The 27,131-nt window shown below is 50.5% G+C and overlaps 1 protein-coding gene across 3 annotated transcripts in view; it reads right to left on the reverse strand.

The window, feature by feature from the left end:
• Window positions 1–27,131, reverse strand: part of LIMK2 (LIM domain kinase 2) — a 75,286-nt gene that overhangs the window by 29,733 nt on the left and 18,422 nt on the right. For 2 of the 3 annotated variants that reach the window (XM_060192729.1, XM_007529250.3), the window contains one exon: window positions 13,969–14,059. Coding sequence is in view for 2 of the 3 variants with exons in the window: in XM_007529250.3 (XP_007529312.2) it covers window positions 13,969–14,059 (91 nt within the window). In the remaining variant the exon portion in view is untranslated. Of the gene's footprint in view, window positions 1–233; window positions 632–13,968; window positions 14,060–27,131 lie in introns of those variants that run through there. The other variant, XM_007529251.3, reaches the window with a different exon arrangement.

Genomic DNA, 27,131 nt, shown 5'->3' on the forward strand with positions numbered 1-27,131 from the left:
TTCCAGGCGTGTGTGGGAAGGAGGAGGCAGCCCCCCCAAGACCTTCCTGCTGGGCCTAGTCTGTTCCACACTGACCCCACAAGAGAGGAGCTGCTTCTGCCGCGGCCTCTGCAGTCTGATGCCGGCATCGGAGGGCAAGTGAGGTCCTGGCTGCTAGCAGATGCAGGGAGGCCCTGCCCTCCCCTCAGGACTGGGGGCCGGAGAGAGATGGGGACGGGACTCAGCGAACTCACCGAAAAGGGTCTCTGGCGGTGAAGTAAGCCGGGAAGGACAAGTAACTCCCCATCTTCTCCCTGCACCAGCTGAGCACGCCCGTGCAGCTGCAGCCCGGGCCTGAAGTCGGCCACCATGACAGGCCCCTCCGCACCTCTGCTCACCTCGGCTCGAGGCTGGCCTCACCTCTCCCTCCGGAGCAGGGGCGGGAGGAGCAGCACTGCGGACCGCCGGCCCCCGGGCAGATCCCCGCAGGAGCTCATGCTGGGAGGGCCCCGCTCAGTGCTCAGCCCGCTGGGTCTGGGGGAACCTCCTCTCTGCACAGGCTACACACACACAGGCATTCTCGGGCAGGGCCGGCGACTAGCTGAGAAAGAAACGCTGCTGTCAAGTTAGCCTTCCCCTCGGTCCCACCCCTGAGCGGGGAGGGAGGGAGGAAGAGGAGGGGCTCCTTGCGGAACCGAGGTGTGTGGTTGGAGCGCCATTAGGAAACAGACCTTGCAGGCAAGGGGTGGAGCCGGGCTGAAGGGAGGCTGCGGCAGAGCGCAGACAATAAGCAGGACCAGCTGAGCGGTGTCGTGCTCAGGGCTCCGGGTGGGAGAGGTGAGCGCCTGTCCCTGGGTGTCCCCATCTGAGCTGTTGGTCAGAGGACAATGACTCTGGAGGTCGGGCAAAGCACAGAACAGCAGTTCCGAGGACAGACCACACCCCCGAGGGGCCCCTGAGCCCGGCTGGTGGCATTTAGCCTGCCCTCTGCTTGGTCTGGGGTCAGCCCAAGAGTGAACCCACGGGACCTGGGCAGAGCTGCCTGGGAACCAGGAACAAAGTCTAGGTTTCTCCAGGTCTCTGCAGGAGAAGATGATGCAGAGGGATTAAGGTCATTTACCCAAGGCCAAAAAGCCAGTCAGTGGCAGGGCTGGGGTGTCGACTACAGGGCTGGAGCTCCTTCCACCCCTTGATGGAGCGACGTCTCTCTGGAAGGAGAGCTGCAGCGATGGGCCACCGCCTGCCCATCTCACTCCCTTCTTCCCAGAATGCCCCGCGGTCAGTGTGGGCAGTGGCGCCTCTTCCACTGAGTCCACTACTGATGACCAGGATTCTCTGGCTGAAGAATGGAATGTGATGGAGGACAAGACCTGGAGATCTGTGGAGATGACCAGAACCCACCTCAGAAACACCCTTGGACCACCCCACCTGAGAGAAACAAGATTGCCGGTGCAGCCCAGGAGGTGGTTAGAGTGCTAGACACTCAAGCATGAGGTCCTGAGTTCAGCCCCACATCACACACACTAGAGTCCAAATTAATAAATAAAATTGTTAAGAAAAGGGAAGGGAAGGGGAGGGGAGGGAAGGGAAGAGACAAGACGGGCTGCCTGAGAAGCGAGGTATAGCCAGACTTCACTGCCGGACTGAGGAGTGAGCCAGCTCTCCTACCATGCACACGACTCCCCATGTCTGCAGCTGGCGCGTCTCTTTCTGGAGCCACCACGCACACGCCCCCCATGTCTACAGCTGGCGCGTCTCTTTCTGGAGCCACCATGCACATGCCCCTCCCCCATGTCTACAGCTGTCACGTCTCTTTCTGGAGCCACCAAGCACACGCCCCCCCCCCATGTCTACAGCTGTCACATCTTTCTGGAGCCACCAAGCACACGCACCCCCCCATGTCTACAGCTGGCGTGTCTCTTTCTGGAGCCACCACGCACACGCCCCCCATGTCTACAGCTGGCGTGTCTCCTTCTGGAGCCACCACGCACACGCCCCCCATGTCTACAGCTGGCGCGTCTCTTTCTGGAGCCACCATGCACACGCCCCCCCCCCATATGTCTACAGCTGGCGTGTCTCTTTCTGGAGCCACGGCAGAGCCTGTGGCAGAAGTGGTGGCGGTGCGAGGAGGAGCCCCCTTCACTGCTGTGCGCGTGCACGGGAGAACATCAGCTTTGCGCCCTGGTGGCGCTCGGTAAGCGCTCACAGCCCTGGGTCCTGAGCGCCCTGCAGGAAGGGGGAGATGTTCTGAAGGATGGTGGAACTGGGTTTCAAATGCAGCAAGTATGATTCTAGAGCAGGGTTGGGACCTTTCTGGAAAGGGTCAGAGAGGAAGCACTTTAGGTTTTGTAGGGCTTACTGAGTAGTCAATTCAGTCACAGCAGTGGAAAGGGCCCTTATGTAAAACATAACACATGAATCTGTGTTCCGGTAAAACCTCATTTATGGCATTGAAACGTAACTTTCATGCACCACAAAATTACCTGTTGTTCCTCCGACCAGAAGAAAGTGTGAGGGCTGGCCAGGGGTGGCGCAGCACGTAGGCGACATGCTTCGCAAGCCCAGTACCCGGGATCTGACCCCCCAACAGTGCACGTCTTTCCTGCACAAAATCAATTTTAGAAATAACAAAAGTTGTGGGACCAGGCGGTGGTGCACCTGGTTAAGCACACACATTACAGCGCACAAGGACCCAGGTTCAAGCCCCTGGTCCCCACCTGCAGGGGGAAAGCTTCACGAGTAGTGATGCAGGGCTGCAGGTGTCTCTGTCTCTTTCTCTCCATCCTCTCAATTTCTTTCTAGCCAATAAAAAATAAAAATATTAAAAAAAAAAAAAGAAATAACAAAAGTTGAGTGATAGTGTGTGGAAACCAGGGCCCGGGGAAGGTAGCTCAGCCGGTGTGAGAACCAGGGCCCGGGGAAGGTAGCTCAGCCGGTGTGGAAACCAGGGCCCGGGGAAGGTAGCTCAGCCGGTGTGAGAACCAGGGCCCGGGGAAGGTAGCTCAGCCGGTGTGGAAACCAGGGCCCGGGGAAGGTAGCTCAGCCGGTGTGAGAACCAGGGCCCGGGGAAGGTAGCTCAGCCGGTGTGGAAACCAGGGCCCGGGGAAGGTAGCTCAGCCGGTGTGGAAACCAGGGCCCGGGGAAGGTAGCTCAGCCGGTGCGCCTTGGGGTCCTGGTTCCACCTTGGTGCCACCTGTACCAGAATGGTGTTCTAGGATGAAACACTCCTTCAGTCCGTCTAATATGAAATAAACAAATCTTAAAAAAAGGGAGGGCACCGGAGAGATAGTATAATGGTTATGCAAACAGAGTCTCCTGCCTGAAGCTCCCAAATCTCTGGTTCTATCCCCCGTACCGCCATAAGCCAGAGCTGAGCAGTGCACAGGTAAGAAACCAACCAACCTTTATAGGGCCAGGTAATGACGCACCCACTTGAGTGCACTGTGCTCAAGAACCAGCGTTCAAGTCCCCGGGCCCTCTCTGCAAGGGCCCTATCGCAAGAGTTACTGCTGGGCTCGGTGCCTGCACCATGAATCCACTGCTCCTGGAGGCCATTTTTGTCCCTTTTTGTTGCCCTTGTTGTTTTATCATTGTTGTAGCTATTATTATTGTTGTTGCTATTGATGTCGTCATTGTTGGATAGGACAGAGAGAAATGGAGAGAGGAGGGGAAGACAGAGGGGGGAAAAGAAAGACAGACACCTGCAGACCATTTTCACCGCTTGTGAAGCTACCCCCCCTGCAGGTGGGGAGTCGGGGGCTCAAACCAGGATCCTTACTCCGGTCCTTCTTTCACGCCATGTGTGCTTAACCAAAAGAGATCTTTAAAGGGGGATAGGTGAAGCCAGGATTTGAACCCAGGCTGCCTGCACTGAGCACTACCACTGCTGTGCTGGAACCCTGCCTGGGCCCACAGCCAGACTGTCTGGGTCTGAGTATGACAACGTGCTCCACATACGCCCTTGGCACGGAGTCTGGAACACATTTAGGTTTGATAAATGTTAGCTGCTAATATCATTAGGACTATTGTTCCTGCCATAAAGGCGAGATACACAGCTTCAACAAGTCGATGCCTCTGTCTGGACCTTGGTGAGTTCTCCACACAGTGTCCACACCACGGGCTGCAGAGACCTCCCTGCATTCCTTGGGTCACATTGAATTGGAAGCTCCTGAGGGGATCAGAATCCCAGTGTGGGGGCCACATAAGAGCCACAGAGAAAGTGGTGGCACAGTGGAAGTGGGGAGCCAAACTCAGGAGCCCAAAAGGGCTTCCTGTTCGGCCTTCTCTCTCTCCCAGTCACAGAGCTGACTTTTTCTCACCAAAAATCTATTATGTCCTCCTGTGATCTGATCAGGCAAGAAGGGGAAAGCAAATTCAGTCTAGAACTAGCAAATGATCTTCCAACTGCAGCCTCTGATTTCCATCTGATGGACAGAGTACAGACGGGAGGCAGGACGGGCCGCCGCAGGGAGCCGGGCCGTGAGCATAACTCCTCCTGACGTTCACACAGCCCTGCTGTCCCCGGGCCAGGCGCAGTAAGTTGGTGTCTAGGAATGTGAGCCGGAGGGCCGCAGTCCTTCTCCATCCCCCCACTCCCTGTTCAAGGACCTGGTGGGGGTGTGAGGGTGTGAAGTGGGGGCCAGGGGCTTCAACTTGGGTTCCTGCACATGGTAGCTTGTGTGCCCTATGGGGGGGCACCACCTCCTTGTCCCTGCCCTAAATCTTTTAAAAACAAATAGAGTTGAGGGGCCAGGAAGGAGTTTACCCAGTAGAGTGTAAGGACCTGGGCTTCAGTCCCTGGCCACCACATAGGACCACCACGCAGAGGAAAAGCTTCGTGAGCGAAGAAGTAGTACTGTGTTACCTCTTCTGCCTTTCATCCTCTATCTTAAAAAAAGTAAAAGGACCTGAGTTCACCCCCAGTCCCCATCTGCAGGGGAGAGGCTTCACAGTGGAGCCGGTTGCAGGTGTCTCTCTTTCCTGCCTCTCTCCCTGCTTCTCTCTGTCTCTATCATAAATTAAAATAAAAAACAAAAAAATAAATAAATAAAAACATATAAACAAAAAAGACTTAAAAAAAAGCCCACTGAGAGCCACAGAATCATGCAGACAGGAAGTCCCAGTAAAGCAAATCAGATGCTGTGTTCACGGACACACTGCTCCTGGCTCTACCCGGAAAAAAAAGCTCAGGACCCCTTGCTCGACAAGTCCTCAACCAACGCCAGGCCACGAGCCCCGGTCTGGCAGGGCAGGGCTAACAACAGGTGCTGCGTGACTGAGGCCAGCCTTTAAACAGCTCTCCAGGCTTCCACTTGAGGAGGGGGCCACTAACGGGCCAATGAGGAGGGCAGCTGTGGGAAGACAAAGGGAGGTTGGCTGGGTGACCACCGAGAGACCTCACCGACGTGGCATCACCCTGGTCAATGAGCCCAATACAGGCTTTGTTTTGGGACTTTCTGGTTTAGAGACGGGACTTCCTAGCACTCGGAGAGGAGCAGACACAGTCTGATGGCTCTGTCTCACCACCTGTCAACCCCACTGAGCACTTAGAAGCTGACCCGGGATGGGAAGCCTGTGCAGGCGCCACCTCCAGACACACACACTAGCACGAGCCAGAGCTGAAGGAAGCTGCTCTGGGAGCAAGTGGCCCAGAGAGAGTTTACTATGGAGGCAGTGACTTAACTCCACCAGTCAAAAAACACTATCCAGGGGGGTCGGGCGGTAGCGCAGCGGGCTAAGTGCACGTGGCGCAAAGCACAGGGACCGGCATAGGGATCCCGGTTCCAGCCCCGGCTCCCCACCTGCAGGGGAGTCGCTTCACAGGCGGTGAAGCAGGTCTGCAGGTGTCTGTCTTTCTCTCTCCCTCTCTGTCTTCCCCTCCTCTCTCCATTTCTCTCTGTCCTGTCCAGCAATGAAGGACATCAACAATAACAATAATAACCACAACAAGGCTACAACAACAAGGTCAACAAAAAGGGGGGAAATGGCCTCCAGGAGCGGTGGATTCGTAGTGCAGGCACTGAATCCCAGCAATAACCCTGGAGGCAAAAAAAAAGAACAACAATAATAATAACTACAACAATAAAAAACAACAAAGGCAACGAAAGGGAATAAAAACAAAAACAACCACTATCCAGGGACCAGATGAGAGCTGCCACACTGATGTTTCATTCTGTCTCACTGCTGGACACTCATCATCATACAAGTTTTTTTTCCTCCTCCTCCTCCTCCTCCTCCTCCTCCTCCTCCTCCTCCTCCTCCTCCTCCTCCTCCTCCTTCTACCAGAGCTCAGCTCTGGCTTATGGTGGTGCAGGGGATTGAACCTGGGGCTTTGGAGGCTCAGGCATGAGAGTCTCATTGCATAACCATTATGCTATCTACCCCCCGCCCTCATATGTTTTTAAATGGGCAAAATCATCCCCTGGGGCCAGGTGGTGGCGCACTGGGTAAAGCTCACACATTACCATGTGTTAGGACTCAGGCTCCAGCCTGCCTGCAGAGGAGGAGGCTTCACGAGTGGTGAAGTAGTGCTGCAGGTGTGTCTCTTCCTCTCCCTCTCTCCACAACTTCTTTGTATTTCTCTCTGTCCTGACAAATAATTCAACAACAACAGCAACACCACCGCCACCAAATACGGCCGTCAAGAGCGGAAGTCCCAGTGCACACTGAGCCCTAGTGCTGAGCCTGGCGGCAGTAAAGAAGGAAGTGATCCAGCTGGTTAAATGAGCAGCAGTCACAGAGCCCACGCTCTTCAGCCCTGATTTCTGTCTCCCTGGCATCTGCAGCAGGGCGTGCGCTGGGGGAGCCCTATGCACCCACATCCACCCGAACACTCAGGAGGCGGCGGCAGGGAGTGAAAGCTCAGGAAGGGGAAGTCACTGGCCCACAGGTGAGGCAATAAACAGCAAGACGAGCATTCGAACCCAAGCGCGCTGGCTCTCCAGGACCCCAGGGCAATGCTCTCCTCACACGCGGCAGCTTTACCAACTACTGATGCGGACACCAGCAGCAAGCAATTTCTGTGTCTTAGTTCCTGGAGCACTGCTCACTAACCTACCTACCCTGTCCCCACAGTGCCCTCATGAATCGATTCTGTGGAACTAGGCCATCTTTCTCTACACTGCACTTAGTGGGTATCCTCAGAGATTTCCAAAGTCAACAAAATTACAATCCTGATAGATTTTTTCAGATTTCAGGGCAATCTGTATTGAGTTTGAGTTAGAGTGGCTGGATGCATTCCTTTATTTACTTGTTTGTTTGCTAGACACAAGCAAAAACTGAGAGGGAAGGGGAAGATAGAGAGGGAGATCTCTCTGTAGGTGGGGACCAGGGGCTTGAACCTGGCTCCCTGGCATGATGGTACGTGCAATCAACCAGATGCACCACCACCCGGCCCCTGGACTCAGTCTTCACTCTAGTTCCTGTGTTGTTCCTGGCTGGACTGTATGGGCAGAAATATCGAGACCTGCTGCAGCAGGGGACTCCGAGGGCCACTTTTCCGGCCCCTCTAGGGCACATGACAGAGCTTTTAACATCTCATCTTGACACATGCAGGCGAGTTTCCAAAACAGCTCAGCATCTGGAGCCACTTCTCTGCCCTTTACAGTAACTGCGGCCGCGCAGCTGCTATGAGCAGATGTGGGGGAAGGAAGGGCAGGGAAAGGCCTGATTTGCATCATAGCTCCTGCCTGCCTCTGGAATTTCATTCAGTGTCCCTTCCCCTGGAATGATATGCTGTGTAGTCCCTGCCCACATAGTGTCACAGATGTCAGAGGTCTTAGGCTGTTGTTAAAGAAAGGATCATACAAATAAATGTGAAGTAAAAGCCATACGCCAAAAACAAAACAAAACAAAACTTCAAAGGAGAGATCTATGGGGACTGGATGGTGGTAGAGGTTGAGCACACACATTAAAGTGCTCAAGGACCCAGGTTGTTGTTGTAGTTATTATTGTTGTTGTTGATGTCATTGTTGTTGGACAGGACAGAGAGAAATGGAGAGAGGAGGGGAAGACAGAAAGAGGGAGAGAAAGACAGACACCTGCAGACCTGCTTCACCGCCTGTGAAGTGACTCCCCTGCAGGTGGGGAGCCGAGGGCTTGAACGGAGATCCTGAGGCCTGTCCTTGCGCTTTGTACCACCCGCAATTAACCCGCTGCGCTACCACCTGACTCCCAGACATGACCTGTTTTATAGCGATTTATCTGCGAAATCCAGGTAAAGTGCTAACTGGGTGAAAACAGGGCAAGGAGGTGTCCCAGGCAAAGAGCATGAACTCTCAAGAATCAATAAAATCGAATCCTCAGGGGGTAGCTAACACAATGGTTATGCAAACAGACTGCTGTGCCTGAGGCTCCAAAGTCCCAGGTTCAATCCCCTGCACCACCATAAACCAGAGCTGATCAATGCTCTGGTAAAAAAGAAAAAGAAAAAGAAAGAGAGAAAGAAGGAAAAGAAAAAATCGAATCCCTTTTCTTTCTTCCAGGTGTTTGTCCTCCCCTTGCTATGTCAGGCAGGCCACCCACCATGTCCTATCCCCAAGAGCCAGCTGCTTCCTTAGAGACAAACTAGACCAACCAGCGAAGGAGAACCAACGGCCCGGGACAGCGTGGGCAGCAGCGCCAACAGCGCAACAGCAGGTGGCAGCGTTGCTCTACGGACTCCCAAGCAGGACCCACCAACAATGATGTGACAGTGGCGTTCACCAAGCCCCTGAAGGACACTCTTCAGTGTGTCAGACACCCCCACCCCGGGGCGTGGCAGGCGGTGTGTGTGCACGCGTGCGTGCATGCGTGTTCACTCCTCCACTACTGGGGAGCTGCTGGCATGCACATTGTCCTATAAGCAAGGAAGCAGATCCTAGCTCAGCTCGAATCTGAGAAAGGAGGCCCATTTCCCTAAGACAAGACATGTATGGGGGTGGGGGGAGTAAGTGCACTCGGTGGAGTGCACATATTACCACACAAAAGGACCAGGGTTCAAGCCTCCAGCTGGCACCTGCAGGGAAGCTTCAGGAATGGTAAAGCAGGACTGCAAGTCTTTCTCTCTCTCCCCCCCAAAGGAAAGAGCAGCAGGTTTGTCACGTAGGCACTGCGCCCCAGCAATGACCCCAGCGGCTAGGAAAATAAATGAATAGGGGCCGAGGAGACAACATAGTGGCTCTGCAGAGACTGAGGCTCTGAGGTCCCATTTTCAATGCCCTGCACCACCAGGAACCAGAGCTGAACAGTGCTCTGGTTCTCACACTCCCTCTCCCCCCATCTCTCTCATGAAAATAAAACTGTAGTAAAATAAAAATAAACAAGACCCAGAGAGGACATGTACTGGGGCCATTCTAAGAGTTAAATAGGATGAATGTGCGTGGAACAGTCAGCACTAAAGGTCTGGTGGAAAGTACACAGTCAGCACAGCCCCGTCTCTGGAACCAGGATGCCAGCACGCCTGGTCAGAGGAAGCACAGAGTGTGGGAAAGAATTGGGCTCTCCCGCAGAAAGGGCTCTGTTGTCAGCGGCCATGGCACCAGTCTCTGGTCATCATATGTGTGATCGCCTCACCCGACTTTTCCTGGAATCCAGGCTTAGCGGAAACGTCTGTTTGTCAGACAGAGTGACGCCGGTTTGGTTTTCTATCTGCACTGCGCCTTCCCCAGAGCAGAGGCATTAGACGCTCAGCCTGTGTCCACGCTCCTGAGCAAGGAGCCCCTGTGCAGTTCCCAGGAGTTCTAAGAATGGTGGGCTCTCACCTCATGACCGCAGGGAAGCAAGGCCAAGTAGCAGAGCCCCAGGTAGGGCCCGTGGCTGCCCCTCTGAGGAGGGTGAAGGGACAACTGTCAACAGACCGGTCAGGGTTCTTTGGCTTGGCAACGCTGCAGAAGGCCAGTCACTGTGCACAGGTCACACTGCAAGCTCAGCTAAAACGATGTGCATTCCAGATGCTTTCCTGGCCTCTCCCAATGCGAGGGAAGCAGCCCGAAACATTTCTAGAACCAAGAGCACGCCTCAAAGGAAACCAGCAGGAGTTAGAGCCCAACCCCGTCTACTGGAGAGGCTGGACAGGCGCGTGTCCAGAGATGAGAGGGGTCCCTAGCAGGTGCCCCACTGTACCACCGGGATCACAGACAGCGACAGACGGCTGCTTCCCGGAGCTGCCTCAGCCCGCGCCCCTCCCCCTGCAGTTCCCGCTTCCAGGCTTAAGGGCTGCTTATTGTCCTGGGCACCTGAGAATCTGGCGGAAGGCTGGGAGGCAGGATTACGGATGTGGCTGCAGATGGGGGGCTGGGGTGGCGTGAGAGGAGGGCTCGGGCCATTCAATATCCAGTCCCACCCTGCCACTAGGAAAACAAAGGTGGGGGAGGGGAGCAGGTCACTTCCTTTACTGAAGCGGCTGGCTGGCTGGGTAGAGCAAGGCTGGGAGGGAGCCATGGAGAGGGGATTTCTCTGGCAAGCATGGGGGAGGGAGGCCCGGCTTCCAGTCACTCTGAGCCTGGCAGAGACTCACAGAGGAGCTGACCATCCAGGGGCAGGGAGATAACACAGTGGCTATGCAAGAGACTTTAAGAAGTATTTACTTGTTTATTGGATAGAGACAGAAAAACTGAGAGGGGGAGAGGGGAGAGGGAGAGACAAAGAGAGACACCTGCAGCACCGCTTCACCACTTGCAGGTGGTGAGTAAAATACTTTCATGCAGGAGGCTCTGTGGTGCCAGGTTCAATCCCCAGCACCACCAGAAGCCAGAACTAAGCAGCAATGACTAATAATAACTAAGCTAAACAAACCAACAAAACCAAAACAGACCAAGGAGGCTGATGCCTCACAACCCACTACTTGTGGGGGTCGTGCAAGTCCAGGTCTTCCCAGATCTCTTGATCTTCCAATCTGGACAAAAGTCAGATTGGTTCCAAGCAGCCAGACTCCTCAGAGCAAAATACAAGGTTCCTTCTGAGGACTCCTTGCAACCAGTTTGCCTGGGGAAGCTCAGGAGCCAGGAGCCTCTCTAGCTCCTTCCGAAGAGCCGGCCAGAATAAAGACAGATGAAACCTACGTGCTCAGGGAGACCGGGTGGTGGCGCACCTGGTTGAGCACATATATTGAAGTGCTCAAGGACCTAGGTTCAAGCCCCAGTCTCCACCTACAGGGGGAAAGCTTTACAAGTGGTGAAGCAGTACTGCAGGTGTCTCTCTTTCTCTCTCCCTCTCTATCTCCCCTACCGTCTCAATTTCTGGCTGTGTCTACCCAATAAATAAATAAAATAATAATAATAAAAAAAAGAAACCTACGTGCTCTACCTCCCCCACAGGCATGAGCTCTGGTCTAAGTGTCCCAGGGGAGTTCAAAGGTAACCCGAATGCCGGGCCTCACACCACATGACCAGTCAATGCTCAGTAAGAGAATACAGATGTGTGCATGGTAACATGACAGTTACCGATGACGCCTCGGCGCTGGCTATTCATATTTATCCTCTCCATCAGCCTTGGGGGAAATCTCCTATGGCCAGTTAATAACTGGCAAAGCTAGGGTTTGAAACCAGAGTCTCATCTACCAACCCAATATGCCTTCCAATTACCCCCCACCCTCACAGCTCTAGCAAGCAAGCATCTGACTGACCAGACCTAGATGACCAAGACCCTGGTACCTTGGTACAAAGGCCAATTCTTTTTTTTTTTTTTAATTTGCTCTCCCCCTTTTGTTGCCTTTGTTGTTTTATTGTTGTTGTAGTTATTATTGTTGTTGTCGTTGTTGGATAGGACAACGAGAAATCAAGAGAGGAGGGGAGAAAGACAGACACCTGCAGACCTGCTTCACCGATTGCGAAGCGACCCTCCTGCAGGTGGGGAGCCGGGGGCTCGAACCGGGATCCTTATGCCGGTCCTTGCGCTTTGCGCCACATGCGCTTACCCCGCCGCGCCCCCGCCCGGCCCTCACGAAGGCCGATTCTTTGTCATTCACGGCCTGTGTAACTTTTTGGTGTTCTTTTCTCATATCAAACAGGAGATGAAGCTTTTCGGTTCTAGAAGAATGCAGAAATAACAAAGGCTGAGCTGGGGAGACAGCACCATGGTTCGGCAAGACTTTCCTGCCTGAGGCTCTGAAGTCTCAGGTTCAATCCCCAGCACCACCGTAAGCCAGAGCAGAGCAGGGCTCTGGTGTTTCTCTCTGTCTTTTTGTATCTCTCTCATAAAAATAAAATAAATTTTAAAAACTTCCAGAGGTCAGTTTGTCGTGCCCTGTACTGCTACACAAACGGTCAAGTACAGTAAACATAAACACACAGGTGGACGCCAGAGCAAGCCTGGCCTATGAAGTCAGAGGTGCTGACACTGCTGGCCGTCTTGGCCGCAGAACCGAAGAGCTACAGTCCTGGGTGCCCAAGGCCTCCCTGTCACCTCTTGCAGCCCTGCAGCTCTTCTAAGAACCTACTACACGGCTTAGAAACGGCTTAGAAACTCTCCCCAAGGCAACTGGAGGCAGAACCGAGGCACTCTGAGGCACAGAAAAGACTGGAGAGTTGTGAGTTAGAACTTAAAGGTCAGAAAAATGCTGGTTTCTCTCCAACACCTCCAGAGGCCAGAGCTGTCCAGCCCAACACCACACAGTCCCTAGTAGAGACAAGTGCTTAAAGGCCAGTCGAAGGACTGGGGTCAGCACTGGGGGTACTCTGCAGCAAGAGCGAGTGTAGGTGGTGGAGTCCCCAGCACCCAGGGCCCGCCTACAGCTGTCTCACCCTCACATGTCAGCACCACGCCACTACTTGAGACCTGGGGCCGCTCGGGCCTCTCCAGCCTCCAGTGAGAGTGACTGCAGGCCGCAGTGTCTTGCGCTTTGGGGAAGCACACAGATAAGCTCAACCCTCCTAGCTGCTGAGCGCTTACCATATAGGAGGCCTTGGCATAGATGACTCCACTCCGCCCGAGTCAATCTATGCACAGGTTACTATCTAAATTTTCCTGAGGAAGAAACTAGCCTCAAACAACAGGAACAAATCTGACTGAAAATCTGTGTCAGGAGAAGCAGAATTTGGACTTCACCAAAGGAAAAGACTCTGGGTGGGAGTGGGGGTTCAGGTCCTGGAACAGGATGGCTGAGGGGAACCTAGTGGGGGTTGTATTGTTATGTGGAAATGTTACACGTGCACAAACATTGTATTCTACTGTAATCCTCTAATAAAGAAAGGAAAAGAAAAAAAGAAAATCTGTGTCAGAGCTGGGGTAGATAGCATAATGGTATTTATGCAAAGCGACTCTCATGCCTGAGGCTGGCTCCAAAGTCTCAGATTCAGTCCCCCGCAACACCATAAGCTAGAGCTGAATAGTGCTCTGGTTATAAAAAAAAAAAAAAAAAAAAGGAAAAAAAATCTGTTATAGGGGCCGGGTGGAGGCATGTCTGGTTGAGCAAGGACCCAGGCTCAAGCCTGTAGTCCCCACCTGCAATGAATGGGAAAGCTTTGCAAGCAGTGAAGCAGTGCTGCAGGTGTCTTTCTTGCTCTCTGTCTCCCCCTTCCCTGTTTCTTTTTGTATCAAAAATAAATGAGTAAATATTAAAAAGAGACAGTCCTGGCTAATAATAACAATAATAAAAATGGTGATGTCTGTGTTATAAGAAACTGGGCTTCCTCCAAACAATAACCTAGAAGTTGTCGGCAAAAAGCGGAAAACCAGAGAGGCGGCTCTGAGTCAGCAGTGCGGTGGTGAGAAGTGCAGCTCCTCACCTGTAAAGTGAAGGGGGGTGCTGGGAGCACCTGGGAGAGGGTTCCTCCCGTATCCCACTCCACCTCTAAGTGCACCTTGCGCGCGCGGGGTGTCTCTCTCACTTCCTTCTGGCTCTAGAAGGGGCTGCCCTAATTCATGTGTCCTTCCTTGGAACACCTGTACCTGCCCCTTCCCCATCACTGAAACTAAACTTTCAAAGCCAGAGACCTGCTTTACTGTCTTCCAGAACATGACCAAGTGTCTGGTCCGCAGTCCACTGGCAAAGACATGAGGATAGTCACTTACCGGAAGCAAGAACGGTGCCAGGCGGTCCTGTACCACCTCTGGCTTGAGGTGATCTGGTCCCCACAGCCCCGACACCTGGAGGCATCTTCACCTGCACATAAAACCAAGAGGTTCAGAGACCCAAAGCAGCAGGGGCAAGGGGACAGGGCTGCATGCTACGTAGAATTAGACCAAGTTAACAGGCCTGGGAGGTGGGACTCTCAAGCATGAGGCCCTGAGTTTGATGCTCTGGTTTCCTTTCCCAATCAATAACTGATATTTAAACACAAAAAGATGACTTACTAATTCTCATATTGAAAGAATCAGGCCATTGCTCTTCTAGGGCACAGCGCCCCTCCACGGGATCTGTGTTAGCACTGATCCTGCCTCTGCTCAGGTCCTGAAGGGCAGTGAACTCATGACCTCCAAGCAAGTCTCATTCCACTTTGTTCCACAGCCACCAGGATTATTGAGGGGGCTCGGTGCAGGAATGATGAATCCACAACTCTTGGTAGCCATTCCCCGCCTCCTCTTACATGTTTCACCATTCGTGAAGCTTCTCTCGTGCAGGTGGGGAGTGAGGGTTCAAACTTGGATCCTTGTGCATGGTAATGTGTGCACTCTACCGGGTGTGACACCTGGATCCCTCATTCCATTTTTTTCTTTTTTGCCTCCAGGGTTATCACTGGAACTCGGTGCCTGCACTACAAATCCACTGCTCCTAGAGGCTACTTTCCCCCCTTTTGTTGTCCTTATTGTTTACCATTGTTGTTGTTATTATTGTTGTTATTGCTGTCATTGTTGTTGGATAGGACAGAGAAATGGATAGAGGCGGGGAAGACAGAGAGGGGGAAAGACAGACACCTGCAGACCTGCTTCACTGCCTGTGAAGCGACCCCCCTGCGAAGCGAACCCCCTGCAGGTGGGGAGCCGGGGGCTCGAACTGGGATCCTTACGCTCTTTGTGCCATGTGCGCTTAACCCGCTGTGCTACCGCCTGCCACCCCAACCCCAATTGCATTATAAGAAAATGGTTCACGGCCAGCGTAATGGCTTGGCAGGCAGGGCATCAGACTTTTGTAGCCGAGGCTCTCAGTTCGCTCCCTGGCACTGCATATACAGAGTGGTGTCTGCCCTACCTCGCTCCTTTCTGCTCCATGTGAAACTCTCACATAAATGATAACTAAAAATAAATATTTAAAGGTTACAAATAGTTCTAGTTGTTCTTCTTTCCCCTTTTTCTACTGAAACAAAATCTGCCTCTTCCTAGAATCGCCAGCCTTTGCTAACTGCACCGAGACCAAGAAACAGAAAAGGTTTCTTTCTTTTTTTTTCAATTTATATATATTTTTATTTATTCTCTTTTGTTGCTCTTGCTGTTTTTTTTTTTTTAATCATTGTTGTGGTTATTATTGTCGCCATTGTTGGATAGGACAGAAAGAAATGGAGAGAGGAGGGGAAGACAGAGAGAGACAGACACCTGCAGACCTGCTTCACCGCCTGTGAAGCGACTCCCCTGCAGGTGGGGAGCTGGAGGCTCCAACTGGGATCCTTATGCTGGTCCTTGCGCTTTGTGCCACATGCGCTTAACCCGCTGTGCCACCGCCTGGCCCCCAAAAGGTTTCTTTCTTCAGCACCAGTCTCTCTTCGTCTACAGCTGCCCCCAGTCAACACCCACAGTGCCCTCTGAGATGAGCACCCAAGTCTGACTGGCGCCAGCTTCCACACACACACACACTCTGTTCTCTCTGGGTAGCTCTGCTGCCTCGGGCAGTCACCAGCCCTGTCTCACAGGCCATGAATAGAACGGGCAGCTCCGGGCACTTCAAGAGTGCTTGGTGGCATTCTAGGGGAGTCCAAATGCTCCTGAGGGGAATTAAATAAGCTGGCAGGAGGCCTTAAAAACCTCAACCTGGGGGGTCGGGCGGTGGCGCAGTGGGTTAAGCGCACGTGGTGCAAAGCGCAGGGACCGGCGGAAGGATCCCGGTTCGAGCCCCCGGCTCCCCACCTGCAGTGGAGTCACTTCACAGGCGGTGAAGCGGGTCTGCAGGTGTCTGTCTTTCTCTCCCCCTCTCTGTCTTCCCCTCCTCTCTCCATTTCTCTCTGTCCTATCCAACAACAAAGCAATGTCAACAATGGCAATAATAACCACAACGAGGCTGCAACAACTAGGGCAACAAAAAAGGGGGAAAAATGGCCTCCAGGAGCGGTGGATTCATGGTGCAGGCACTGAGCCCAGCAATAACCCTGGAGGGAAAAACAAAAACAAAAACAAAAACCTTAACCTGGTAGTTGGGCGGTGGCGCAGCGGGTTAAGTGCAGGTGGCGCAGAGTGCAGGGAACGGTGTAAAGATCCCGGTTGGAGCCCCTGGCTTCCTACCTGCAGGGGAGTCGCTTCACAGGCGGTGAAGCAGGTCTGCAGGTATCTGTCTTTCTCTCCCCCTCTCTCCATTTCTCTCTGTCCTATCCAACAACGACAACAATAACAATACTAATAACAACAACAACAATAAACAAGGGCAACAAAAGGGGAAGATGGCCTCCAGGAGCAGTGGATTCGTAGTGCAGGCACCGAGCCCCAGTGATAACCCTGGAGGCAAAAAAAAAAAAAAGAGTGGGATCTGGACAGCTAGAGACATTGAGTTAGTGACAGAGGTTTTCATGATCACAGACTTCCAACTGAATCTTCCTAGCCAGGGAAACCCATAATGACTATACAGACTTTTCAAACTTGGGGCTCTGAGGTCCCAGGTTTAGTCCTTGGCAACACCACGTCTGTACCATCCCCTCTCTGCATCTTTCTTTCTGTAGTTCTTTCTCATTCAAGTAAAATATATTTTTTTAATATTTATTTTATTTATTTACTCCCTTTTATTGCCCTTGTTGTTTTATTGTTGTAGTTATTATTGTTGTTGTCATTGTTGGAGAGGACAGAGAGAAATGGAGAGAGGAGGGGAAGACAGAGAGGGGGAGAGAAAGACAGACACCTGCAGACCTGCTTCACCGCCTGTGAAGCGACTCCCCTGCAGGTGGGGAGCCGGGTTCGAACCGGGATCCTTATGCTGGTCCTTCTGCTTTGCGCCACCTGTGCTTAACCCGCTGCGCTACTGCCCGACTCCCTAAAGTAAAATATTTTTATATATTTTTGTTGTTGTTGTAGTTTTTATTGTTGTTATTGATGTCGTCGTTGTTGGATAAGACAGAGAGAAATGGAGAGAGGAGGGGTAGACAGAGAAGGGGAGGGAAAGACAGACACCTGCAGACCTGCTTCACTGCTTCTGAAGTGACTCCCCTGCAGGTGGGGAGCCGGGGGCTCGAACCGGGATCCTTACGCTAGTCCTTGTGCTTCACGCCACGTGCACTTAACCTGCTACACTACCACCCAACTCCCAATATTTTTATATATTTGAAAATATTTTTTACTATTAGAGACAGTGAGAAATTGAGAGGGATGGGGAGATAGAGAGGGAAAGAGACAGACACTTGCAGCCCTGCTTCACCAGTCGTGAAGTTTTCCCCCTGCAGGTGGGGACCAGGAGCTTGAACCTGGGTCCTTGTGCACTGTAATGTGAGCACTTGACCAGGTCCACCGCCACCTAGCTCCTAAAAAAAAAAACCCAGCAATTTCTGAGAGTGAGCTGGGAGGTGGTATAATGGATCCAGGCTGCCCTTACAAGAATGAGGCTCAGTGCTGGCATCACATATGCCAGAGTGACGCTTCAATGCTCTCTCTCTCTCTCTCTCTCTCTTTTTTTTGCCTCCAGGGTTATCTCTGGGGCTTGGTGCCTGCACTACAATCCACTGCTCCTGGAGGCTATTTTTTCCCTTTTGTTACCCTTGTTGTTTATCATTGTTGTTACTGTTATTGTTGTTGTTGTTCCTGATGTCATTGTTGTTGGATAGAACAGAGAGAACTGGAGAGAGGAGGGCAAGACAGAGAGGGGGAGAAAGACAGACACCTGCAGACCTGCTTCACCGCCTGTGAAGTGACCTCCCAGCAGATGGGGAATCAGGAGCCTTACCCAGTCCTTGTGCTTTGTGTCATGTGCGCTTAACTCGCTGAGCTACCACCTGGCCCCTTCTCTCTCTCTTTTTTAACCAGAGCACTGTTCAGCTCTGGCTTATGGTGGTGCAGGGGACTGAACCTGGGACTTTGGAGCCTCAGGCGTGAGAGTCTATTTGCAGAACCATTATGCCATCTACCTTCCTCTTTCTCTCTCTCTCTCTGAAGCAGGTTTGCAGATGTCTGTTTCTCTCCCTATCTCCCTCTCCTCTCTCTATTTCTGTCTTAAACAAATTAAAAAAAAAACTGAGAACAAAAGGAAAGAAATGGTTATTGGGAGTGATGGATTTGTCATGTAGACACCTAACCCCAGCGATAACTTTGGTAGCAGTAGTAATAATAATAATAATAATAATAACGATAATAATATAAAAAAAGAATGGAAGTTCTTTCAGTTTACAAATTTCTGTGGTCTACCCCCCAGAAAATCTCATTATATAAGTCACACCTTGTTCTTTTGACTCTAACCCAGAAAAAGTAGTTTTCCAGCCTGACCACCCACTAACTCAACAATACTAGCATCTTGGCTCCAAGTGACTTCTGGTAGTTTCCAAACTTAAAAAAGCAAAACACACGGGGAGTCGGGTGGAAGCGCAGCGAGTTAAGCCCAAGTGGCGCGAAGCGCAAGGACCGGCTTAAGGGTCCCAGTTCCGCACCTGCAGGGGAGTCGCTTCACTGGCAGAGAACCAGGTCTGCAGGTGTCTGTCTTTCTCTCCCTCTTTCTGTCTTCCCTTCCTCTCTCCATTTCTCTCTGTCCTGTCTAACAACGATGACATCAATAACAACAACTACAACAATAAAACAAAGGCAACAAAAGGGAAAATAAATATTTATATAAAAAATAAAAAAACACGAAGAACTTTCTACTCTGACAATAACTGAGAGAACTTGCCATTGTCGCAGCCTCCCTGCCTGCTGTTTCTCTTCAGAAACTCCAGGCCGCAGTCAGCACTTACTCGGGCTAGTTCTGTGCTAGTCATGGGGCACTAAGCCCATGCTCTCCTCTCTCCCCACCTTCCAAATGTCTCTCCAGCCGTTCCCTCTCTGTCCTCCACTGCAGCAAGGGTTCAGGTCAATTTAGCAGGTACGCCAGACACCCCACTGCCTACGAAAGACTGCTCAGCTAGGCTCCCCTACTCTGGGCTCATCTGAGCCACCTCTCAGAGTGTGTGTACTTTCACAAATCCCCACCACAAAGCTCCTTCCAATCACAGTTTAATTAATTCAAGTCTTTCCCATTCCAAAACAATCCCAGGTGGTCCAGGAGGTGGCAAAGTGGATAAAGCCTTGGACTCTCAAGTGTGAGGTCCTGAGTTCAATCCCCGGCAGCATATATACCATAGTGATGTCTGGTTCTTTCTCTCTCTCCTCCTCCTATCTTCTTCATGAATAAATAAATTATTTAAAACAAACCAATCCCATCATTTCAGGAGCTGGCATGAAGATGAAGTGCTGGAGCCTCAAGAATGAGGTTCTGAGTTCAATCTCTGGCAACACGTGTGCCGGAGCGACGTTGTGTGCTGGAGGAACTAAGGGCCTGCCCCTCCCCACCACGCGGCTCCAACGGCCCTCACAGAGGGGCGCTCCAGTCATAGCCGGACTTGTGCTCGGCACACATGTCCCTATCCTGGCATCCTAATATTCATATTCACACCTCAAGTTATTATGTCTAGGCGTTTAGGATCTTTCATCTCTCTCTCTCCTCCGTCAAACTTCTACTATGCTTCTTTGATGGGGCTACAAAGGCAAACAGTGTTTACTTCAAGATATATGATATTTTAATGAGAGAGATATGGGGGGCAGGAGGGAGAGACACCAGAGCACTGCTCTGCTCTGGTTGATAGTAGTGCTGGGGATTGAACCTGGGACCTCAGAGCTTCAGGCAGGAGTCTTTTGCATAACTACTATGCTGTCTCCTCAGCCTACTTTATATACATGTAGATCTATTTCCCATCCCTCTCTGCCTACCTCCTCCCAGCTCTGCAGAACAAAGATTACATTTAGATCATCTTCAAATTTCTAGGGTTTGCCATAAACCAGGATGCAGAACTGAATTGACAAATAAATATCAATATTATAAATTTAAAAAGATTGGGGCCAGGCGATGGTGCACCTGGTTAAGTGCACACATTACAGTGCACAAGGACCCAGGTTCAAGACCCCAGTCCCCATCTGCAGGGGGAAAGCTTCACGAGTGGTGAAGCAGGGCTGCAGCTGTCTCTCTCCCTCTCTCAATTTATCTCTGTCTCTATCTAATAATAAGTAAATGAATATTATAAATAGAACTGAACTGATTCACCTGCTGGACCCAACAGCCAGACAGGTACTTTCCAAAGAGAAGCTCCAAGGGTCTGAAGAGATGATTCCACTAGAGTGAGTGTTTAGGCACTCACGGTGACAGCTTACAGGTAAAAGTCCTGTGTAGATGCAGGAGCCTCAGTCGGTCTGTCCCTTCTCACTGTCCCTCTGTTAGAAAATGCCCCCACCCCTATGGACATCTAATCTTTGACAAAGGGGCCCAGACTATTACATGGGGAAAGCAGAGTCTCTTCGACAAATGGTGTTGGAAACAATGGGTTGAAACATGCAGAAGAATGAAACGGAACCACTGTATTTCACCAAATACAAAAGTCAATTCCAAGTGCATCAAGGACTTGGATGTTAGACCAGAAACTATCAGATACTTAGAGGAAAATATTGGCAGAACTCTTTTCCGCATACATTTTAAAGACATCTTCAATGAAAAGAATCCAATTACAAAGAGGACTAAGGCAAGTATAAACCTATGGGACTACATCAAATTAAAAAGCTTCTGCACAGCTAAAGAAACCACTACCCAAACCAAGAGACCCCTCACAGAATGGGAGAAGATCTTTACATGCCATATATCAGACAAGAGTTTAATAACCAACGTATATAAAGAGCTTGCCAGACTCAACAACAAGACAACAAATAACCCCATCCAAAAATGGGGGGAGGACATGGACAGAATATTCACCACAGAAGAGATCCAAAAGGCTGAGAAACACATGAAAAAATGCTCCAAGTCTCTGATTGTCAGAGAAATGCAAATAAAGACAACAATGAGATATCACTTCTCTCCTGTGAGAATGTCATACATCAGAAAAGGTAACAGCAGCAAGTGCTGGAGAGGGTGTGGGAACCCTCCTGCACTGCTGGTGGGAATGTCAATTGGTCCAACCTCTGTGGAGAACAGTCTGGAGAACTCTCAGAAGGCTAGAAATGGACCTACCGTATGACCCTGCAATTCCTCTCCTGGGGATATATCCTAAGGAACCCAACACATCCATCCAAAAAGATCTGTGTATACATATATTCTTCGCAGCACAATTTGTAATAGCCAAAACCTGGAAGCAACCCAGGTGTCCAACAACAGATGAGTGGCTGAGCAAGTTGTGGTCTATATACACAATGGAATACTACTCAGCTATAAAAAATGGTGACTTCACCGTTTTCAGCCGATCTTGGATGGACCTTGAAAAATTCATGTGAAGTGAAATAAGTCAGAAACAGAAGGATGAATATGAGATGATCTCACTCTCAGGCCGAAGTTGAAAAACAAGATCAGAAAAAAACACACAAAAAAACACAAGTAGAACCTGAACTGGAATTGGCGTATTGCACCAAAGTAAAAGACTCTGGGGTGGGAAGGATGACAGAGGACCTAGTGGGGGTTGTATTGTTCTATGGGAAACTGGGGAATGTTATGCATGTACAAACTATTGTATTTACTGTTGAATGTAAAACATTAATTCCCCAATAAAGAAATTAAAAAAAAAAAAAAAAGAAAGAAAATGCCCAGATACTCTTCAAAAGGCTACTCTTGGCCTCTTTTCCATGCAGTTCTGAAAGTCAACAGTCCTCTCTCTTACAGCCTTTACTCTAGGAATGCGAGAAACTTAATACAAAGTCTTGGGGAGTTTTGTGACATCAAACTGAAGCCCAACTTTTAGTCCAGAGTGCCTAGGAATTTCTTTCTCTAGGAAAATATGTCATCGTACCAGTCTGTCCAGCCTCTCCTGTCGTGTTTACCTCTTATGTCAGCAACTTATCAACAGTGGCGACTGATTATCTGAGTGCAGAAAAGGAGCCTGGCTAGGTAAATGACCCCAACAGTCTCAAACAATAAGGGGCCCTTATTAAGAGGTCTAAGAATCAGAAAACTGTATCTTCACAGTTCGTGGAACTTACATAAGAGATAAATGTGCAGTGCAAACAAGGTGAGACCTGTAACAACTGTCTCTCTCTAAAGGTTTTCAAGGAGGGTGTGGTGTGCAACTATACATTGTAACCTTACAATCTTGTAGCATACTACTTAAAACAAAGAAAAATAAAGGTTCTCGCCTTCAGGATCTGGAGAATCTTGGTATAAAATATATTTAATTTATATATGTTTCTTTCCCAAGTTATAACTGGGCCCTCAAACAACAGATGAAAATATACTAGGGCAGGCACTAGACTGATGGGATGACAGAGTTGGAAGGCCTTCTCTCTCTTCTACCAGGTTGTCACTGGAGTTTGGTGCCTGCATGGTTTTGGTGCCTGTTCCCAGCAACACACACACACACACACACACACACACACACACACGAGACCTACAACACAGCTCTACAATTCATGGAGCCCTCCCTCCCCCCCGTGAGGGTCTTCTTGAATGGTAATATGTATTCTACTCAGCCCCCAACCGTTTCATTTTTATGAGAGAAACGGGCTTGAAGATGGACTAGTGAATAACCATCAGAAGGTAGTGAAAGCTGGCTTAGAAAGGGCTCGACCACAAGTTCTAAGGCAGGCAGACCAGCTGCATTTTTCTTCACTCTGCCACCTCAGGCAAGCTGAGACTCGCTCAAGACTGCAGGTATTCAGTGGAAAGGCTCAGCCTTATGCCCCATTTGGAGCAGTGTACTTCCCATAAGACACGAACATAACCTTCATCTTGCATAAGAACTGGTTTTCTGCAAAACAGTCCTTTGCGGACTTCAAAGTGCTCAGAAATCTCCAAGTGCTGCAAATTCATGAGACCGTGAAGCCTCGCCTGAACTAACACGCAGTCCTTCCTTTCCATCTACGAAAAATCATTGACGCTTCTCATGTTCCCCCAGACAATGAGAAACAGGAACAAAAGCCAGCCACCAGTGCTGCCACAGAACAAGTATGGCAACTGTGGTGTTGTCCCCTGGGAACTGGTAAGGCAGGTGTAGAAATCCTACTGGTTCCTGGAAAAAGCAGGTAGCTAGGGGCAGGGCAGCAGCCAATAAAGATCACATTTTAATGAAAACTACAAACAAGACTCGCAGTAACGATTAACATTCCTCTAGGTACACTCCCTTGTATCCCAAAGGGTTTTTCCTCACTAGCTTACCAAATACCAAATTACCAAAGGGAGTGTCTAAGGGGGGAAACGAGGTGGTTAGTAAAGGAGTTTCAGACCTTCTCTGACCTGAGGTCCTTCCTTCATAAACGGAGTGATCAGGTGATTCCTAAGCTTAGAGAACCTGTGAAGCAAAACAGGGCCTCTCGTTTTCCAGGTTAAGGGACAGACACCTCCAGCTCTCACTCTTCCTGCTTGCTTCTCCCCTTTTTCAGTCTGATAAAAAACAACTGAGGGTCAAGCAGACAAACTAGAGGTAAACCTGGTCGAAAGCTGGCCTTGTGTACTTGGGTAAGTTATTTAACCTCTTTGAACTTGTCTCATAGTCTCTAAAAAGGGGATAATACACCCACCTCACCGGATTACCAAAAGGATAAGAGAAATTACAAAATAAATGTGGAAATACCTCCAGCAGCTCCTGGCACTCAGTTGGCAATTGAACTGGGTGGGAACATTTTTGCTTTCCTTCAACTTTACACATAGGACTGGCTGGAGGAAAAAGGCCAAGTTTAATACCCTAACCTCTACATTCTGAAGGGAACTTTTATTTTTTTTTTTACCAGCTCAGCTCTGGCTTAAGGCGGTGTGGGGGACTGAACCTGGGACATGAGAGCCTCAGGCATAAAAGTCTCTTTGCATAATCATGATGCTATACCCCCACCCTTTGAAGGGAACATTTTAAAATTCAGCCAAGACTTTCTATGTGCCCATATACTGAGATGTGAGGGACAGTCAGGTGCTGGGGAAAGGCAAGCTTAGTGCAGTAACAGGACACTAGAGACACTTGGTAGAGAGCAAGTGCCACAGGCGGCCCTGTGCTGCTCAGCCAGGTTCTCGGCTGTGAAGGAGTGGGCACTTTCTCAACTGCGGCAAATCCTCAGCAGAGAACTGGCTAACTCATCCATGTATTCCAGATGCCAGTTTTTTACCCATTGTTAATGAGGGGAAATCCCAACTGCTTGGAGATCTCATCATACCAGGCAATGTTCTAAGCACAAGCAAGCATGAATTTACTAAATATAAAGGAGTGAGATAAAGACTAGTACTGGGGGCAGTGCACCTGGTTAAGCGCACACGTTACAGTGTGCAAAGGCCTGGATTCAAGCCCCCAGTCCCCACCCGCAGAGGGAAAGCTTCACACACTGTGAAGCAGGGCTGCAGGTGTCTATCTCTCCCTCTCTAGCTCCCTCTTCCCTCTAAATTTCTCTCTGCCTTATCTAATAAAGTTAAAAAGATTTAAGAAGGGGGGTGCGGGGGTAGACAGGCACCTCATTCTGGTATGTGGTGGGGTGCTGGTATGAAGTAGGGAAATATTAAGTCTGACCACCGGCACTCATTTGTTTATAGGACGCTGAGCAGCTCCTCTGAGCCTTGATGGCCTTACCATAAAGACAGCTACACTGGCTTTCTCTTAGCTCCTCAGAGACCCCACAAGCTTCCCCACATCGGGCCTTTTCATAGAGTTCCCTGGGCTGGAATGCTCTCTGCGGGAACTTTTACTTGACCCCAGGGGATACCCCAGGAGACAGCACAAGGAAAGCATTCCCTACCCACTCCCTTAAGCCCCAGGCACTCTGCCAGCACTTCTCTGAAATGTTTGTCTCAATTATTAGAGCATTTGTCTCAAGTGTTACCTCTCAAACAGTAAGCACCACAAAGGCTGGAGGAATACTCCTCAGTGTCTGCCTCAGAGCACAGTACAAAAGGAAACAAAAGGTGTTTTTTTTGTTTTTTTTTAAAGTTAGGGAGTCGGGCTATAGCACAATGGGTTAAGCGCAGGTGGCGCTAAGCTCAAGGACCGGCGTCAGGATCCCAGTTTGAGTCCCCGGCTCCCCACCTGCAGGCAGTCCCTTCACAGGCGGTGAAGCAGGTCTACAGGTGTCTGTCTTTCTCTCCCCCTCTCTGTCTTCCCCTCCTCTCTCCATTTCTCTCTGTCCTAGCCAACAACAACGGCATCAATAATAACTGCAACAACAAAACAACAAAGGCAACAAAAGGGAATAAAAAAAAAAGTTAGAACTGGATGGTGGCACAACCAGTTGAGTACATATGTTACAATGCACAAAGACCAGGGTTCAAGCCCCCATCCCCACCTGCAAGGGGAAAGCTTCATGAGTTGAGAAGCAGTGCTGCAGGTGTTTCTCTCTCTCTCTCCCTCTCTCTTCCCCTTCCCTCTTGATTTGTTTCTATCCAGTAAATAAACAAAATATAGAAAAAAAAAAAAAAGACTAAGGAGAGAGAGCCACAGCACCACTCTTGGCACATGTCATGCCAGGAGGTCAAAGTCAGGACCTCACAGTTGCGAGTCCACCATCTTACCCACTGTGCCCTCTTCTAGCTGCCATGTCTGTCTGTTTTGTTTTGTTTTTATTGCCAGGGAATGAACCCAGCCCAGCTGAAATTCTCAAGACTGATCTTTCTTTCTTTATTTCTTTCCCTTTTTCCCTATCTTTCTTTTTCTTGAGTAAGAGCACACACAGCTTGACTCCATTCCAGGAGCTCCTCCTATCTGTGCTTGGTGCTTTCATGTGATGCCAGGGTTGGAACCCAGCACCATGTTCATGGTAAGGCATGTGAGCTACCTCCCGGCCCTTACAACAAATATTCTATTTATTTATTTATTTATTTATTTATTTATTTTCCCTTTTGTTGACCTTGTTTTTATTATGGTTGTAGTTATTATTGTTGTTGTTATTGATGCCATCATTGTTGGATAGGACAGAGAGAAATGGAGAGAGGAGGGGAAGACAGAGACGGGGAGAGAAAGACAGACACCTGCAGACCTGCTTCACCGCCTGTGAAGCGACTCCCCTGCAGGTGGGGAACCAGGGGCTCGAACTGGGATCCTTACGCTGGTCCTTGCACTTTGCCCCACCTGTGCTTAACCCGTTGCGTTATTGCCTGACTCCCCCACAAAAAATACTCTTAAGGAAGAGGCTTTGCAGCCTTCAGACAGCATACTGGCTCACTGGAGGAGAGTCTGATAAGGGACTCCAGATCTCTCACAAACTCTTGAGAACTAAGGTTCAAGACAGGCCTACTGTACTCACAGAGGAGACAAAAAAAAAAAAAATCACTGGAAATCATGAGCTGGCGAAAACGGAAGATAGAAATGAAAGAGCAGGGGACAGGAAAGGCCTCTGTCCCCAGAAGCCTGTTGAGGAGAAAATCCCATGCTCCTGGGGTGAGGAAGTGACCCCGGTGACCTGGTCTCTGCATTCAGCAGAGGAAGTGACTGTCCAGAGGTGGGAAGCCAGGAAGCAACATCTCCAGCCCCATGGAGGCTACTAGGGGGCTGAGCACCACGAGGGGGGGGGGAAGGGCAGGAAGTGGAACAAGGTAACTGGGAGGGAACAGCCCACCCCTTCCTGCTCGAGGTGGCTTCTGACTCTGACCCAGAGGTGCCCATTGGGGAGAGACCCTGGGGGGGGGGAGGCTGCATCCTCCCCCAGGAGCCCTGGTGGCGGAGGGGGAACCATGAAACTCCTGTGGATGGCGCCTACACTGACATCCAGTAGCCAAAGCACCACACTGCCCATGCCACAAGGACACTGAACCCCAAATCCCTGCGCCCCCAAGACACTGAACACAAATCTCCGCACACCAGGACACTGAACCCCAAATCCCTGCGCCCCCAAGACACTGAACACAAATCTCCGCACACCAGGACACTGAACCCCAAATCCTCGCACACCAGGACACTGAACCCCAATCCCACACACCAGGACAC

This window comes from Erinaceus europaeus, chromosome 6 (assembly GCF_950295315.1).
Source record: "Erinaceus europaeus chromosome 6, mEriEur2.1, whole genome shotgun sequence".
NCBI lineage: Eukaryota > Metazoa > Chordata > Mammalia > Eulipotyphla > Erinaceidae > Erinaceus > Erinaceus europaeus.